We start from the raw sequence: 20,010 nt of genomic DNA, 5'->3' as shown, positions 1-20,010 counted from the left end.
TGACTGTCAAGGTTAATTTCCCTCTCATTAGGTCTATCGGCTGGCCTATTGTAGACTACTGGTAGAACATTATAATGTATTCTATTGCCTTTATTTGATATTCAGATGGACGTTTTGCTTTTTAGTTATTTAACACTTTACAGTAAAATGTCCTGTATGTAGCCCACAATTCAGTTCAGCTCTCTTACAACACAATTTACATGGCTTCATAGCAGTTCCATAATCATTTGTACTAGTTTATAATCAATACAGCTTTAAATCAGCAATTAGAACATAAACCTGCAGTTTTAAAGGATACCAATTTATATTATGTAGCTATATTAATGTCAATGACTTTTTCACCTTGAAAATTTATATTACTCTACAAGCAAGTTATTGGAGTATGTTTATTAGTTCAGGTGGAATCCCTGACATTTTGTGTTTTCCTTTACTTTGGCAGTTTTGCATGTTACACAGCTATCTCACTTGATGATAGGCATTTTAGGATGGTACATGTTGTGTTGGTATTTTGTCTTTACGATACAGTGCTTACCTGCTTCGTCAGCCCATGCTGATTCAATTCAGGATACCATCACTAACAAAAATATTTAATATATTTTTATTCAAAATTTCAAAAGCATATAACCCATACAGCAATCTGTACAATTGAATTATTCACAGTGTGTCAAAAGAAAAAAATAATTCACTCACTCTCCTGTCTTCATAAGCCTCCCTTTTCGTCATTATCAGATATACTATTTATTTTCTCTCAACACATACTATTACTAATAAAAGAAAATACAAAACATTACAAAAAACTATATTCATAGAAATTTTTCATCTTCACAAATAAAACCCTGGGCGGCACCATGAGATCAGCTGTATGATATACATGTTTCCTAATTGTAGTGCAACACCCACCCCTGCACAAAAAAGTCAAATAAAGTGAACGTAACCGTCACCAAAGGAAAAATCTTAATGGAGCACACATTCTGTAAAAGTCTGTTTTATTTTCTTTTGTTTCATATAATTTTTGCAAAACAACAGTATTCACATTGCTTATTCATTTAGTTTTTTTTATAAAATAGAGGTTTATGCTCCATAAATAGGACTAATTCAAATACCCAAACTAAATGTTCTATGTTAAGTTGCAATCAATACAGAACAAATAAAAGAAAAGGTGATACTTTTATAATATTCGGTTCATAAAGTATAGAGAAATATATGGTCAACGTGGTCTTCACACTGGCAATGTACAGGGTACATTAAAATTATGAATTTAATTTCTCACAGTGTAAGGATAATTATGCTTATATCTTACAAAAATCGCAAAATGCTCATAGTACCACAATATCTGGTGATAATAAGTGTAAAGAAATGTTTAGTCTATTTATTTTTATTTTATTTTCAACAAATTTAGTTGAATTTATTTATATATGTTCAAATGTTGTTTGGTATCCATTCTGTTATTTGTAGACTTCAGTACAGGGATATCTTGGAATAAAGGCATTATCCCATATTGTAATCACATTAGTTTTCAACCAGAAACAGGTGAAGATCTGTGCAACATAAGTTAACGCTAATCCAAAGAGCCACAAATGGTGCTGAAGGAGAGTGAGAGAAATTATGATAAATCATACCTTCCTCTAAAGCAATCACAGCTACTGCTCTGAGAATCAAATACTATTCTTTATTTACATACACTTGATATGAATACATTAGTTTTCTTTTCTTTATTTATTTATGTATTTAAAAAAGGGGATACATACATCAAACTGTTTTCTTTGTTCACTTGATATTGGTATCTGGGTTGATATCACCCTGCTGTTAATGAATCGGTGTCTTGGGTAATAAGGTTTAGAGATAATATCATTGTCCTCTAAATCCACCTTAAGTATAGCCATAGAACAGATCCTATACTACAAAACGCATGTACAATTTCTGATACAGTATTTGTCAGATTATAAAGAGGAATGGTGCTGGGAAATAAAAGGAAGAGAAAAAAAATGTACAGGTAAAAATCAGTGTTTAGCAAAATACAGTAATTTTCCTTTTCATCTAATATATAGTCTACTTTGCAAGAGGGTGTTAAAATTACACTGAATTTAAATTACACTTACACAATGAGCTTTCACCGAGTCAACACCAAATCACATGAATTGGAGTTATTTTGATCAGTATGTTACCTCCAATAAAAAGAACGCAAAATGCTTTTGACACTGTCCTTTATATTTACCTCACAGAGGTATGCAGTCTTTTGTGCTACCTGAAAAGGCAGCAAGTGAAGACTCTTAGCACCTACATCTCATAATGCTAACACTGGTCATTTGTATGGTTTGTCACATCTACACAACAAACTAGGGGAACCTTTGACACTGAACCTAGCCTAATGCAGTCTATGGGAACTGCCGCTTATTCTGCTCATTATCTAAGGGAAATAAGCTGAAAAAAAGAGGGTCCTTCATCCATTTTTCTGTCCAATTACCTATTATAACATCCAATGGCTATTTCTGGGAAACCCAAAATAGCAAATCTCAAGGCTGCGCTGAATTCTCAAAACCGGACAGCAATGAGTCAGGTTCTTACTTTCAGTGGACATCCTGGCAGACTGGACTGCAGCACAGCCTCAGATACAGCAAGCTAAAAGCCTAGCTACTGCCACAAAGCTTTTAGCTCACACCTGCAAAATGAATAAGCTACAGGCTATGCAAGAGCCAAGGACATTTAGCAGAACAGAACTTGGCCAGATGAAATGCACTCAAACACTTACCTGCATGCATGCATGTACGCCCTCTCTTACACACATACATGCACAGGTGAAGGTAAGGACACTGTGTTCGTTGTGGGAATGCCTTAAGTAACTGGACAGCAACATAATATTTGCATCCAGCACTTTGTGTTTGATTGCTAAACCATGACTGTGAGGTTAAAGTGCAGAATGTTAGCTTTCATTCAAGGATGTTCACATCTATGTTCATGAAGCCGCATAGGAATCAAATCTCTTTTTTATACATAGACCACCCCCATTTTCGGACACAACTTAAGTGCTCAATTGTTTCTTAGCTGATCGTTGCATCATTAGCATCGAGTTGCATCATGTTCAAGAGAGCTAGCAAAAAGTCTACAGCTGATTCAATATCTGAAGTTTGTTGCTGTTGTCGCTCAACAAGCGGGCCAAAGAAGTGTCTGTGCAAGTAAAGCAGGCCATTATGAGCTGAAAAACTGCAGGAGATTATTCAGATTCCCATTAAATGTGCCGAAAGCACCATTTGATGTGCTGGATAATATGAGCAGAAACTGTTGAACAGATTTTAGAAACTGTTGACAGAATAGTGCAGCCCTATCCAGAGTGTAGACTCATCTGCCAGTTCAGTAAAGTGAAACCTTTTAAAACACTAGCTGATGCAAAGTTATGTTTTGCTAAAAAATAAAATCTAAAAAAGTCCTGGGACAGATTCTTTTGGACAGATGTGTAAAACGTGATGAAAAAAAGGCAAGTATGTAGGAAAAAGAAAGCTGTGAAGCATGGTGGCAGGTGCATGTATGGCTGACAGAATGCCATGGAACTGGCTCACTTGTCTTTACTGATAACAATGACAGCAGCACAATGAATTCTGAAGTATACAGATGCGTCCTGGATCCAAGTACATGCCTCAAAAAGCGAGTAGATGGTGCTTCACCTTGCAGCAAGACAGTAATGCAAAACATGCTGCTAAAGCAGTTGGAGACATTTTCAGGGGCAAGTAAATCATCCAACCTAAAATCCACTAAGCGAACTGGCTGCATTACAGAGCTGGCAGAGGAAAGAGAGACATCAGGGCAGATACCTGGCTTCTAGTAATGTCTATAGATCTTGGATTGTGAAGGATGTGAGCACTGAATTTGCCAATTTAAAGTTTTTGTTTAGGTGTCCAGTTACTTACGGCCCGCTGAAAAGGGGATTATGTAGGCCTACAGAAAGTATTAAAGCTGAAATTTTGTATTTTAACCTTTTTACCATTGTATCATTTCAAATCCAATGTGCTAGAGTACAAAAACAACGATAAAGGTGTCACTGTCTGATTATTTACAGGATGTAACTCACTGTGATCACCAAACCTTCTTTACGGCATCTATAAATACTGGCTGAAAATGTACACCAAAAGAAATCTTGAGGATTTAGAAAGTCATGAAAAAAAATTGGATTGAAGATGACATACATTTTCAGATATGTAGCATATTATGCTTTCCGGTTCTGAAATTGTACATCATGTAAATGATAACACAAGGACCACTTATCTCTTCTTTTTCATCCACTTTGCAAGTCTCTTCACTCAAGGACCCAGGCAACGAGTACAGAAATAGATGGAAGGAAACCGGAATGCAAGTAAAAGCATGGGTACATACTATGCTAATGTTATATTTGAAACACCACTATATCACCAGCATACCCAGGACATTCTGAATATACTCTGATAGCCTACATTATGAAAGTGTTGTGTATGTGTATAAATCTAGCCCCTATTTGAAAAGGAGGGGGGCAGATGTTTAAGGTAGAATGCAGCTCACTAAAATACATACAGTGTGTAACTGAAATGTCTGTCTCTATGCTTCCTGAAGTATGGTAAACCTGGTACACTGTATCATATTTATATAAGATAAGCAAAAGTAAGCAAAAAGCAAAAAGGATGCACTGCAGTAAAGTGAAGCATGTGGATTGGTATGCAAATATGCACAATAAGCGGGTTTGCCAAGCACAACTGCATCAGTCTTAGCCTTTGCTGTTTCAGAGTGGATGGTATATTCAGATATCTAACTCATTTTAGTGGACAGATCTTTGGCAATTATTGTGTTAATCAGTCATCTCATTATCATTTAATGTGTACAAAACATCTGGCGGCAACGTACGATGTAGAGCACAAACAAATTGAATTTAGTCTTGGCACTATGATAAGACATGGCACAACATACAGAACCGTTATTAATTTCAGGGAGAAAAAAAACAAGTCTGCTCATTTAAATGGCAATATGCTTTGTTAGCTTGAGTTATGTCAACCCTGTTTGTTTTGTGCATTCAATCTGCGAACCAGGGAGGAAACCACATTTCTCTGTTGTCTCCTTGGAACTTGCAGATCTAGAGCTGCGCATACTGTAACTAACTGCAGATATTACCACTAGCCAAGACTAGCAACCCAAATGAAACCAACTTTAAGGTCCAAAGCATGCCTGTAATGTCGCTCCCATAGAACTGTTCCCTTGCCAATAGTGCCAAAGGCCCTCAGCTTTTCGACAAAGTCCAATTTAAAAATAGTCAGAGCACTGAGTTTCCAAAATGAATTGAATGTGCTATAAATGATACTTTAGGGAAAAAAACTACACCCCTTGTCACTGTCTGTAGTTCATTTATTGCCATGCTTCAACGAAGCCTCTTTTCTCTCTTATTTCATTTGTTCCAATGAGATGCTTGTCTTTTTTTTCTCAGTATGGGGGACATGGGTGGGATGACTCCTTCGATTTCCAGAGAACAGATGGTGAACATGTGTTTGTGTTTCATACATAAACATCAGACGCAGGGCCGGACAGCTCTGGCTTCGTGGTTGGCGCTCCCTCACAGGAAGGACACGGACCGGCCTCCCTCCCTCAGTGGCATGGTGGGGTACATTGGTTTGAGGATGTGGTCGTTACCTGGGTTGCTGCTACTGCCGCCGTTCTGGTTGGCCGTCTGGTTGCGAATGTCTCTGCGGTTGATGGTGAATGCCGTGATCATCTCGGAGCCGTAGTCCCTGCTGTCGGGCGCGGCGCCGGGAACGTGCCGTAGGTGACCGTCCCCCAGGCAGGTCATGGAAACACGGGCGTCATCGCGGTGTTGCAGCTCATGTTGTCCTTTCCCGGCAGGCGACGGTCGTTGAAGGTGTGCATGTTGATCACGGCGTCCGTCTTCGCCATGGCTGGCGGCTGGTGGTGCCGCCTGTGCTTCACTCTTCTCTCGCACGTGAACGACAGTCTGATCTCTTCCACCACCGCACTGCAGAAAGACCTCTTGAGGGAAAAAAAGAGACATGGTGGGGTAGGGAGAAAGCAAAAGAGGAAGTAAGTACACCCATGTCCAATCAGTGTGACGGCCATACTGTCAATGCACTAACTGTGGGGAGTGGAAGAAACATTTATTGAGGTTAACTGGGCATGGCACCATGGCAAATGATTTTTCTAGTCATTTTTTAAGCTCTGCCCTATTACCTTTAAGGCCATGTCCGGTGCAACCTTTTGTCGTACGATAATTGGCAAATGCACTACTGCTCCCTGTTTCATCCTGACATATGCTATAACTAACCAGGGATTCATTTTCCATGCTACAATTAATAATAATCCACTTCAAGAAAAGAAACATTGGAATTACAGACTGCGGGTAATCACAAAATGTTGTTTTTAAGTGCTTCCCTTAAGATATAAGCTTTGACATGAGCAATAGCACCATGTGGACACCTTCTCTTGGTTCACAGAGCAGATGATATATCAAACTTGGATAATGACACAGGATATAATTCATTTTACTCATATTCACAAGTGTGATTTGTCAAAATGTAGAGAGACTAAAACTGAAAAAAAGAGAACATCATTCAAGTAGAGTGAGCCTCTGACCTCACACTACTCTTTAACTACTGGAAAAACCTTCTATCCTACTATCACTACATTTCTCATGATAATCGGTCATTGAAGGGTAAGTAAAGGGAAAGTTAAGGACTGGTATATCAAGGGTACAGAGACATTCTGTTTTTCAATTGCTAGAACAATTGGCAAATCTGATCAAAAGGCATGCTTCACGGTGAATACTACACTCTAACCGTTGAGTCTGTGGCTTAGATGCAGTTTAGAAATGGATAACATTAAAGAAACAAACAGCTGACTAGGAAAAATTAAGTGAGTAAGTCACTAATAAGTCAGTCAGTCAGTGAGTGTGTCAGTAAGTCAGTAGGCAGTAGGAATGTCCACATGTCCGTAGGTCAACACCAAAAAAGCACCCTTCAGTACACTTCAAATTAAGCCAAAATGCACTCACTCTGGTGCTTAACACATACACAACAATGGTAGCCAACCACTTACAGCAGTTCATTACTTACAATCACCATTTGTAGACATTTGTAGTAGACTGGACATACTGATGCATTAATAAACTGCAATGCAGTGCAATCCAAATATCACTGGATAACCTACCATATTTATTAGGAGATTGTCCATATTGATATGTAAACTAATGTTATCATCCATATTACTGAAATAAAAATAAAATCTCAGTATCTGTGTTGGTATGAGTAAATATATGAGAGTTACTGGCATTGGCCGATGACTGAAAAGTCTAAAATCACACAACAATACCCCATGTCATAGGATTATAATGCTTAGGCCTGCTAGTTCCAACATGAAAAGTGCAGAACAATCTTGCTCCAACAACACAGAATTACTGAACAGCTTGTCATATTGCTAATACAACAAAATACAATACAATCTACAATAAAAACAATTAATCATTTAATCATGAGGCTACAGGCAATATTCACACATTTTGATGGTGCACTTCAGTGATGTTTAGAGACGGCTGATACTTGAGCGGCCTGTCATTATAATTCATCAAATGTGAATAATAAAACACTTTATAAACATACAATTATGATGCACCACTGACTCTGACAATTTTCTGTCATAACTGTATATCTGAAGAACTTTTTTGTTGACACTGCCAGCATTGCCTGTTTCCAACTGTTAAACATGATGACATGACTGCAAGCATTATGAATTATTCAAAATCTGTTATCAAATTTTCCAACAAATACTGAAGCTATTGTGAAGACAAAAGGTAATCAAATTCACTTGGCCTTAGGAAAACCAACCTTTACATTATGTGGAAGCTTATTAAACTTTAAAGTGCCCATTTCCAAAATTTTCCTGTACTTTATATTTGTCCTTAAGATCCATATACAACTTGTATGCATCTTCATGTTAAAAAAATTATCATAATTTTATCATTTTCCAACCTCTCTTTATCTCTTAAATTAAACAAAAGTAAGACAGAAAAAAGGTAGCTGTGCTTTGTTCTGATTGGCTGCCTTATTCAAAAAGCTCTCAAAGCTGAAACACTTGTGTGGACTGCAGTACGAATGGGCGGGGCTAAATTGTGGTAGGCTAAATAGGAGGAGATATGTAAATTAGATGGTTCATGTGACATTATAGACTATTTAAAACAGGCTGTTTTTACATATTACTTCAAACTCCTTACCAGCTCTGCTTCTGAAGATCTACCCTCCTGCAGACTTCAGTAGGAGATTCTATTAGCAGGGCTTCCGTAGATCTCCAGAAGCAGAGCTGCTAAGTCACGAAAATTAGCCACAACCTTCCAATGAATCGTGACTCACCTGTTCACGCTCTGCTGTTTTCCGGAGCTTGTAGATGAACTCCCCTATAGCCACAAAGACGGAGAGCACCAGGCCTGAAGCCAGGACGATGAAGATGCCACCGAGGTTCTGGATGCCCATTGGGCCTGCTTCATAACGCTCATCTTCTTGACAGCTGCTTCCACTCCACCACTTCTCCTTCAGCATGTGCAGACGTCCGTCCTCCAGCAAACTCAAAATGGCTATGGTTACCTTGTCCCTGTATGGAGAGCCTGCAGGACAAAAGTACAGGGGCTAAATTATAAAGAATAAACATTGAGCATATTTAAATAAATACATAAGCAGAGAAATCCTGGAATATGCTGATATTAAACTTTCAATATTACAGTTGTGTTAATTAGGTACATTTTTGCTGTGTGTACTAATATAATAAACTTGCTAATACAGCATATAAATCAAATGTAATGAATTGTATAATATATTTTGTTGTCTTGTAAAAACCTTGCATTTTTCTGTCTTTATTTACTGACTTCAATTAAAATTCAAGAAAGATTTTCGCTCTTCTGTAAAGCTGCTTCTGTAAAGTTTTGGAGATATCTGATTTTTTTGTGTGACAATAATAAATACATAATTGCACTTAAATTATATAGCAGCACAACAGTAATATGTCTAGGCTTCTAAGTCTTTGTAAAGCGACCTTGGGTAAGAAATGGCAGTGTATAAATAATACGGACAAACAAACAAATAAATAAGGGTTAAAGGTGGGCTGCTTCTTATTTGAACATGAACATGTCACATCGGGCAGACCTACAGATCTGTACACAAAAAGTGTTGATGTGGTGTTATGTGCAGTGTTACCTTTGGGGGTACCAATGCCATAGCCCTTGCTGTCAATAATGCCTCCAACTTGGGTTAGGTTACAGTTCCTGCGAGTCACATACTCAATGGTGGTAGACTCCATTAGCAGGGCATAGTCAGACTTCAGGACCCTTTGGATGCCATCTTCAATGGACTTGACAAGTGATGTGCTCTGCTTGCTGCTCATGAAGGCCCACATCTTCTCAAATGTTGATACTCTGGATTTCTGGAGAAACGAAAAAGAAAAAAAGAAAAAAAAGGCAAATCATTTGGCATCATTTGGCATTTCAGCCTCTGAGGAAACTATTGGCCACTCTCCCATCTTCTCGTCTTCCCTGTCACTATGCAACCCGCTGTACCAGCTGTACCAGCTGTACCAGACATGCTGGAGTCTGCACAGCTGTGTGCTTGTTTAAGGCATTTAACAATACTGCTTGGCCAGAATTTGTTACAGATTCACACATATATGCTGGAGGAGGCAGGAGCCAGACGTTGCCCCAATGGATTGGAGTAACAAATGCAGGATTAAGGCAAGACCTTCTGAACTGAGTAATGAATGCACTTAAAATATGAAAAAAGGCTGTAAAAGACAAAGGAACTCCATAATGACTTGTGCAAGAAGCCAACAGCATCACTACTGGAACACTAACTCTATGAGCGAGGCCATTGGAGAACCATTTTTGGTTCCATAAAGAATCATTTTTGGATGGATGTGTGAGTGTGAAGAACATTTTACAGGCTTAAAGAACATTCTCTTAATATAAAGGTTCTTCACCAATTCAAAGACTTTTCACACTCACACATCTCTATGTGACACCCATGGTCCTTTATGGAACCAAAAATGGCATCTCTATGGCATCACTCAAAGAAACTTTAGAAGCACCTTTATTTCTAAGAATGTATCCTCTCATACACATTAGCAATAAGTGCAGACCTTCAGTAGGTAACTACAATGCGTGCAAGTAGACCGATAGACAGATAGACAGAGAGACAGACATACACACACAGTCACACAGATGACTCAAATGAGCATTTAGTTTCTCCTGGGCTTTGGCTCCATTACTGTGAGATTTTCCAACTCGGCACTACGCACTGCTGTTGTTGACATTGTTCTGTTAACCTTGAGCACCTGTTATTCTTTCCCTCCCTCAAATGCTGTTTTCCCTGGTGTCTCACAGGATAATTGAAAGTGGCTGGGAATTGGCTTGAGCCTTGGACTCCTTAAGAATGAATAAGCAACAGAACAACATCCCTGACACAGAGATTCAAACAGCTTCCTTTCTCTTTTCCTCTGTATTAATGCATTCATAATCTATTCTCACCCTTGCTTTGCTTGACTTCCTGCGCATAATGACATGGTGAAAGGTAGGTAAGCGGAAGAAAAAAGAAAAGAAAAGAAAATCATCTTTAATCTAGGAAAAAAGGCTACGCTGTGTTGGATTAATAGAGCCCTACTTGATTTGCAGGGAGTTTAAATGGCATTTCATGCTATTCTACAAGGAGGTCACGTTAGCTACCATAGCTAATCACAGATAATTACTGGCTCAATTCCATCAAGCATCTGAATTCACACAAGAGAATTACAGGATGTGAGCGCTCTTTGATTACACTCAATAAAATGTTAAATTAACATTCCATGTTTTAGGTTCACTGAGACGATCTTAAGTTTGGCTTTTAGAGACTTTCCGCGGCCAAAGTTTTTGACTACATCTCTTTAACTCATCTGCACCAGTCAAGCTCGTTACTCCTCTCGATGCTAATGAGGAGGAACTGACAGCAGTGATGGTTTAATTGCTAACACCTGTCTCTCTAATCTTCTTGTTTTTTGATACTGCAATCATGCACTGCACTCCAAGAATCGTAGCATTTTACTTGATCAGACTGAAAATAGAATGTGATAGAGTGGGAACAAATGGTGTGCACAGACATATAAAGCTCCATTTAAATCACCCACAGTCAGACATCCAATTTCCCTTGGAAAGGCGAGCTATGACTGGGGTACCTCTGTATTTTTAGATGTGCTCACTGTAGAAATCAGTCAGTTCCTTGACATAATTCACTTTAAAAATGCTGAGGTATGGTACAAAACAGGCTTATGGGGAAGCATGTGGAGGGGAAAGCATAAAACAAAAATGCAAATAATAAATAAAAACATATTGTCACTATCATGCAAAAACCTTGTATCTCCTTTTTTTGCAGTTTTTCTTTTTTTGACAATTAGAATTTTGACAGGTTTTTGACAAAGCTTTATGTCAATAGAAATTGACATAACTGACCAATAGAAATACGTTTTGGAGATACAAGGTTCTTGCGTGACAGTGTCAATTTATACATGTAGAATTAGCGCACCAAAAACCACAGAAAAATATCCTGCCTGAATTTATAAATATTTGATGATCAGTCTAAGGAAAACATACTTTATTTCTGTATCCTTCATTGTGAAATTTCTGGTTTGTCTGCAGAGGAAAAGAAAATAATTCATGTATAATCCTGTAGGGAAAATATGAAACTTTGCAACAAGGAAGAATTATTGAGGAATACTTCAGTGGGAATTATGATCCAACTAGAAATGGGTAAAAAAAAAGGCATGAAAAAAAGTCTGTATTGATTTTTTACTCAGCACAAGAAGAAAAAAGCTAGCGTTTTTGAAAAGTTGACTAAAGTTATGATTCAAAAAATCCTTTGATAACATCCTGCTGTTCTTCAACTCGGTGCCAGTGAAATGCAACCAATCAGCAAGCATCCATCAACATGTTATTATTGCCAGCGTGAAAACAAGCTTTGTACATTTTTATATCCCTTGACACATTAAAATTCACATCAAGTCTTTCTGTTTCACAAAGAAATGCCTTGCATTTACGTGAAGAAGACCTTGTACCTTGAAGAATGACATCGTAGCTCCATCTTTTACTACGCCATACTCAATCTTGGTCTGTTTGGCCAGGTCGTCAGCCGAGTCAACAGGCGAGTCCATTCTCTCCACGGTGAGGAAGGCGGCCAGGTTGGCTGTGTAGGAGGAGATGATGATGAGGGTGAAGAACCACCAGATGCCTCCTATGATTCGCGTGGAGAGTGCTTTGGGCATCAGCTCAGAACCTGAGGTGGAATCAATAGTTGATTATGATCTTGTGCACCAACTTTTAAGTGCAGCAATAACAGCAGCAGACCACAACCCTGATTTAACAGTGGTGTCAAGCATTGAAACACAGCCAGCATCAGGGCCCTAAATTAAGTGCCAGGAGATGGATGTTGCATATTTGTTTTAACTTGCTCATGCCAAAAAAAGAATGCAGGGAAAATCAATAGGACATATCGAAGAATCTGGCAAGAAGAAATAGTCTGAAGTGCAAATAAAATTTCATAAAATGCCTTTAACTGGATCTACGAGTAATAGAAGTTGTTTTTTTAACGCAGTACTGAGTGAAAGGAAGGTGAAAGAATGTGAGAAGACTACCAAACTGAAATGCAAATACAGAATGTCCATCTATATATATATCTGTTTTTGGAAAGATGCATCTTTAAGTACAGAAAAGCCTTCATAGTATAGAAAACTACCCGATACTGATCCAAAAAACAATGCTCCTAATGACTTTAGAAATTCTAACAGCAGCATAAACAATAATATTTGATTTTCCTATTAAACAGAATGCAGTATGTAATGTATTTTCATGCAACATTCATGTGCTCCAAAAGCTACCATGGAATGCCATCATTTCCATTAAAAGCTTCTGCCCTGTATTAGCAGAGAACATGCTGCACTCAAAGAGAGCCCTGTCCACTGCACCTAATGGCCTGCAGCATATTTATGCGCACCCTGCATGCCTGATGCATAAACTAGTGTCCTTCATGTTCTGATTTTACAAACATATAGCGCCTAACGTTTTGTGTATATATCCATGTACAACTAGGCTGGAGGAAAAAAAAACAAAAAACGCTGATGTATAAAGACACAATAGCACTGAACCGTCTGCCAGATTTACTGCTGTAATGCTGAATCTAAACATCTGCTCATTTCCATAAAAGAGTAGGGGCGGTAAGTTGCTAATCGGCACCCGGCTGGGAACTGCTCTCTGTGGGGCTGGGGGTGTGTGTGTGGGGGGGTGGTAGTAAGCGCAATGCCCTGTTTTTCTATCATTATCAGTTTTAGCGTAGCATTCCGAAAGCCCCACGAGAATCATCAGCTGCAGCCAACGCTTCCACAGAGTAGCGAAAGAGGAATATGATTGACAATTTCAACAAACTACACAAAAATAAATAAATAAAAACAAAAATAAAAACAGACCGAAAAAAAAGAACAAATGCAAATATTTACACATATGTAAATATTTCTGTATAACTGTGTATTAGAATTATATGTATATTAGTACAAACAGACACACACTCGCACATACATACATAAGCAAAAATATAAACAAAAAACAATAAACAAAAAACAATATAGCAAAAAATAGAACTATTATGCTCTTATGGCAATGACGCATGCAGCCAGTGTTCTTTACGAACTGATATGATGAGAAAAGCATACTATGATACTGTATCACAATAATCATAACACATTGTCATATACTCCACTCCTAGATGTCACACATTTAAACATTTGTATGATTTTTTTTTTTTTACATACAAAAGAAGTAATAAACAGACAGACAGACAGGTAGACAGATAGATAGGCAGGTAGATAGGTAGCATACTATGGTGCATCTATTAAAATCCTGATCCTTAAGTGATGCCATAAAAGGTTTCGTGTAGAACCATGTTTATAATAAAAAGGTTTGTCATGCTCATGCATCAATATTTTTCTATGATTCTTCTATTAAAAAACCCTCTAAAGCACCTTTATTTTTCAGTATGTATATATTGCCATTACCATGCAAAAAATGTATTTCCTTAATGACAAAAAGGAAAAAACTTAACTTTAGATTGAAATAAATGTAAAAAGATTTTATTCTATTTTAGAGCATTTCTATTGGTCTATTCAAAACATTCTGACACAATGTCAAGAACATCTGCCAGATTCACATTTAACCAGATTCAAACAGTAAAAATGTAGATACAAGTATTTGCATGAAAGCAATTTCATGTAAAAGAGCATTTGCTTTAGATTTAGTTATACACAGTTATCCTGGATAAATAAAGGAGGAGAACAGGTCTTCACCATCCGACACATGGTCGTCAACACTATAGCACTGCTGTGTATGAAAAATATACTTCAGTGTCTTTCCATGCTCTTAATCCTGATGTAGATATTTTTTTCTCTCTCTCTCCCATCAAGATGAAAGATTAGACACAAACTGACTGTCACACTCTATTCACAAACACCATTATTTGCATCTTTACAAAATTACACTGCTGCAAGTGAATGTACCCCTACTTGGAGGAAACATCCATGACAGTTAAAACAGAGCTGCTTTAAAAAAAGACTTTGGCTTCTTAGTAAAAAAAAACAACACTACGAAACTCTTGCCTCATTTCAGAGAGCAATCTCAGGTCTTTGTGAATTCAAGTTTAAAAGGAAGCGCTTAAATGGATCTCCTGTTAAAACATCGGAGAGGAGCAAGAGGAGCAGTGGCAGCAACAGCAAAAACAACAACAACAACAACAACAACAACAACAACAACAACAAGAAATCTGGGGAAAGATGTGGAACGAGAAGTGGGGAAGTGAGGCTCACTGGCTGCTAGGACCTAATAAACATGGTTGCCAGGGAGCAGGGAGAAATGTGAAACACGACGGGACTCCGAAATATCATGTGGGTGTTTCTTATTGACTTCGCCTCTATGCTTTCCATAAGCAGTGGCAATACTTTTGAACTACGTGTGTCTGTAAACAGTGGTAAATTGATAGGAATTCCAGGCATTTTAAGGGTACAGAAGTAAGGCACTCATAGTGAATTGCTTCCCACATTTGCGATCCTCACAGCCAGAGATTTACCACAGAGAAGTCTCCGTTCATCACTTTACATGAGCTTAAGCATTTCATTACTCGTTCTATCTCCCCTGCCTACTTTATTATGCCTGCTTCGTTTTGGGGGCATCATTTGCTAATGTGTGCCTGTGAGGGGTACGGGGAACAACAGCATCAGGCCTGTGTGCCTCTAATAGCTTCCCTCCTTCACTAATTTCATGAGGCTGAAACAAAGTGCAGAGGGAAAAGAAAAGAATTAAAATGGTATTCAGGCAAATATGTTTGGAGAGGCAGACAGTAATGATTACATACTGTGTTAAAAGAAAAGCTTTTTTTTTGTCAACCAAGTTTAATGTTGAAAACTTGGCTAAAATGATTTCCCCAAGAAACATGAAACAAATTGTACTAATCAAATATTATCATCATTAGCCCTTAGAAGTCACTGCTATCGCTGGCAACAACAAAGGCATTTTGCAAGTCGATATTAATTATTTCTTACTCATAGCTCATTAGAACAAGCAGAGCAATTCAGTCAGAACTGCAGGTTCCACACTTTCAATCCATACCATGGCGTGTACACAAGTGCAAGAGGGAATATTTTATTATAATTAAAAAAATGAATATGAATTCAATGAAAAGTTAGTACAGAACATATTGTATTGTTCATAAAGAAAGTCTCTATCAGCCTTCTGAAGAGTTGGTAGAGTATAACTGAATCGCTTTAACACTTAAAAATAAAAGTGCTGGCTTAGAGTGATTGCCTGGTTGGAATCCTGGGTAACGCTGCTTGCCATCAGCAGCCCAAGTCAGAGAGAGCACAATTGCCCTAGCTCTCTCAGGGGTGGGTTGATGGCATGTCCTCCTAGCGTGATGTTGGTCAGCACAGGAACTGAGGACCAGCGCTTCCCTTGTGATCTTCCTTGAGTGTGCTGGCTGCCTACCGATGCTGCCTTTACATGTGGTGGAGGAGATAAGCTAGTGTGTTTGGGGCATTGTTAGTGATAGGGGGAGTTCACATTACCAGGGATTGGACAATTAGCCTTACCAAACTGAGGGTAAAATTAGAAATAAAAATTTTCAAAAAATAATAATAATAATAAAAGTGCTACAAATGCCATAGAAGAACCACTTTAGGTTCCATAAATAACCATTTTTGGAATAGAGATGTGAAGTGTGAACTTCACTTTTTTTTTAAGGTTTAAACATGTTCACTTGATGTAAAGGTTCTTTATCCTCACATGCTGTATCTTTATTACAAAAATGGTTCTTTACTGAACCCAAAATGGTTCTTCTTTCTTTGACGTCGTTCAAATAACCATTTGAAGCACTTTTACTTTTTAAGAGTGCATGTCCTGATATTTTTCTGGGGTGTGTGGTAATCTAGATGGAGCAGATTTGAAAGGTTTCTCTGCAGTGTGTCAGCATAATACCAAAGCAGAGTCACAGTCTTTTGCGCAGTTTGATCCTAACCTCAGCTCCATGCCAACAACATGAAGATGGTCTCTGACGGAAGCTGAGCTTCATGGAAACAAAATATACTGATATCCGTCCAACCTGCCAGAGCATGTGACAGCTGTCTGACACCTTTCCTCCTCCCTGCACTGCCAAGGAGCATGACAACATCTTTCTTCTGTGATGGAAGCCTGAATTCCACATGCTCTTGATAAGAAGGGCTGTGCTGGAAGCAGCCACCAGCTCATACCGCTGTCAGCTAAAGTTCTGTTTGAAGGGGTGTTATAAGCACGCTTGGAGTGGCTGGAGAGATAGAGATGTATGGTAGTACTTTACCTTGCTGCATGAGGGAGCCCACGCCAAACCAGAAGCTGTTGAGCAGCGTGAAGTTGTTCTCCACCACATCAGAGCTGGGGTTACATGGGTGGGCGTCGTACCATTCGTACGGGCTGAATCTGCGGCAAAAGAACGCGCGGGCATTATCCCTGTGCAACAAAGCATAACCTCTTCTACTAATTTCATTTTATGACCAATTAGTCTAGTAGCATGAGACACTCCATCAATTTTAATGAAATGAATTTTCAAGCTATCTGATTTTGTTCGAATTAAATTCCTGCATTATCTTTGCATATTTTCACAGCGGCAGGTAGAGATTGCATCAGCAAGGGTAGGATAAAATGAGATCATTTAGTCAGATGATACAGAGTTTGATTCTGGTAGGTGATAGCTAAGCTGTCTCTTCCTGATCTCCCCAGACTGTGCATGTACAGCAGAATGTGATGGTTCGGTTTCCATATTTACACCCAATTGAACACATTTCAGACATCGACATCCCACTAATAAAACAGTATTGGCACAATTCCCACCAATGATACATGAATTATTCTACAGAATATATATGTCTAAAGAGACTTTGCAGTGCTGTAAAGTACAATATTGCTACAAATCCAAATCCTTTTTACACTACAAAACTTTTGCTTTCTAAGCCTCTATTATCACATACCCATCATTCAATATTTAGCCAAATTGCTTTTTAATAGAGTACATGCGTGTGTTAATTGATTTAATGAAGTGTTTTTTGTGTGTTTAAAGATTTAATCAAAGGCTACACTGTTTTTATTGGATAAGTGTCCTGAGGCTTTCACTAATGTTACATGGCTATTCGCTTCTGTTCACTGCTATTCACTTCTAGTCATGCTTGTTGTATTTAGATGTAAGTGGTTACCAACTAGTTTTTGTTCAGAATAAACCACAAATGAAATATACTTTGTTAGTAATTCCTGCTGCTGAATCAGAAATCTTTAGGGTTGTAACACTTACCACCCCCCACCCCCACAGTCATCCGTGGCAAGGAGTCCAAGACAGCACAATAGGCCTTAATCTCTGGGTGGGTAGGCCCGTCCTCTACCTCATCGCTAAAGGCAAGCTAACCCAGATGCTGATTAGCTGGTATAGCGTTCTCCTAGTAGTTGGCTGGCTTCATGTGCCATCAACAAGTAACACATGCTAGCCTTCACCCACCCAGCTTGGTAGCATCTTGTGATAAGAGGACGAGCTAGCCAGTCTGGAAAACACTACCTAACTAAAGCTACCAAGGCAAGCTTCATACAGCCAATTAAAGTGCGGAGCAGTTATTAATTCAGACCGCAGATACAATTTGAACTTGTGTGTGTAATCTTCCACTTTACATTCCCTGTAACTAAATCTAAATAAAACGAGGCAGCCGCAAAAAGATGAGAGACAACGTGTTGTGTCGAGGGACTTGGCTAAATGGAATGAGAGGAGACAAATAAGAACCCCGACAGTTGTAAACCTGTCATGGAAGATACACAGAGCATTACCGCCTGTATTTATCTTAAGGCTGCATGTCTCCCACATAAGGTGTGGATTATGGCTTAAAACGCCTGATGTTTTGTGCGTGTGTCTGTTTGAGGTGATCCACGAAGAAGAATTATTTCTGGGTTGCGGTACAGCTGTGGCACGTTGAGCATTCCAGTGGTGTGTAATAGAAAACTGGGGCTCATCGAATAGTCCTACCCCACGCAGCCCTCCAGTAGTGTCCTTGAATCGAAATACTTAACCTGAATCTGTCCTCCAGTCTCAGAAGACGTGTGTGTGTGTGTGATCCACACACAAAAAAAGACACCTGGCACCAGCACCGATTCACCAAGAAACCATATTGCTTCCTTGAGAGCAGAATATCTATTACATACAGTCAATTTTAACAGACTTTTCGACTTCTCCAGAGAAAGAGGGGCTTGATGAAACAAGTCCATGCTGTTACCTAGTCTGGGTTGCCACATGTAAGCACTGTCTGTGTTATGAACATGGCAAAAAAGCCAGAACAGCACTGAGAAGTGATGTGATCTCCTTCTCTCTCTCTTTCTCTCTCTCCTTTCCTCTAGTGCTTACTCAGGTCAGAGGGCATTAAAATGTCATCTGGTATAAACTGGAGACATAAAATGAATAGTGCCGCACATAAAGCTGTCTGCGCATCACATTTAAGGGAATTTTAATATGCAAAATACAAAGGCTTTCCAGTCCCGATACTTTAAACAGCTTCCCAATTAGTACAGAGTTTTATCTGCCCGTTATTATTGTTATTATCATCTATACATATTCTCATAGATAGAAATGAATATGAATATACTCGTTCATTCATATTCTTACTCACTTCTTTCTGGTTTGGGTTGCGGTGGGTCAGAGGCACACCTGGAATCACTGGAAGCAAGACAGGAATACCCCCTGGACAGGGCGCCATTTAATAGCAGGGCACCACACACATCCATTCCCTCACACCTTGGTAGAGGCAATTTAGCAAAGTCTATCATGTGTGTTTTTGAAAAAAAAAATATTATAATTATTATTATAATTACAATGTCCCATATTTAATATTTCTTACAAAAGTTTGGACATTCAATGTCAACCTGTTGTTTTGTCAGAAAAAAGTTAATAATTCAGATAAACTATAATAGTCTATGGTAACAATTAAAAAGAAAAAAAGGAGTCATTTGTCTTCCTCCTCGGTCTCTAAGCTCCAACACTACACCTGAAGCGTTAACTCCCAGAAAATTGAAACTTGGGCAATGTGCAGGTATTTGAGAAGATAAGGACAGTAGAAGCAGGGAGGGAGGACACGTCCATTATTACACAGTTGCTGGAGCGTAAGTGCTTATCCACACTGGTGAGGTATTGGAGTCTTAAATTTTAATCTATATTCCATTGGCCATTTTTTTATCTTTTTTTTTCAAATTCCAAATGTATATTTTCCAGAGCATGGGCAGTTTATTGAAGCATTGCTATGAGGGATCCCTACCACTCCTTAGTTACATCCTTAAAATGATTCTTGAATTTAAGAGCCCTGATAAGACCGCACTCAGGATGCTAGATTAGTTTTCACATTCAAGGCTCAGTTTGCTGCAATTTATTTCCATTTCATGGACTCCTGGGC

General features: G+C 38.6%; 1 protein-coding gene across 1 annotated transcript in view; it reads right to left on the bottom strand.

Moving 5' to 3' along the window:
* Positions 1-582: 582 nt before the first annotated feature.
* grik3 (glutamate ionotropic receptor kainate type subunit 3) overlaps positions 583-20,010 on the bottom strand; it is a 121,517-nt gene continuing 102,089 nt past the window's right edge. The window contains exons 12-16 of the mRNA XM_072679740.1: positions 16,896-17,014; positions 12,082-12,299; positions 9,204-9,429; positions 8,367-8,617; positions 583-5,995 (exon numbers count right to left, since the gene is read on the bottom strand). Of these exons, the coding sequence (XP_072535841.1) occupies positions 5,567-5,995; positions 8,367-8,617; positions 9,204-9,429; positions 12,082-12,299; positions 16,896-17,014 (1,243 nt within the window). The 3' untranslated portion in view covers positions 583-5,566. The remainder of the gene's footprint in view (positions 5,996-8,366; positions 8,618-9,203; positions 9,430-12,081; positions 12,300-16,895; positions 17,015-20,010) is intronic.

The sequence above is a fragment of the Salminus brasiliensis genome, chromosome 5, assembly GCF_030463535.1.
Source record: "Salminus brasiliensis chromosome 5, fSalBra1.hap2, whole genome shotgun sequence".
NCBI classification, from domain to species: Eukaryota; Metazoa; Chordata; class Actinopteri; order Characiformes; family Bryconidae; genus Salminus; species Salminus brasiliensis.
The sequence above is the reverse complement of the archived record's forward strand: the minus strand, read 5'-3'. Positions and strand labels throughout refer to the sequence as shown.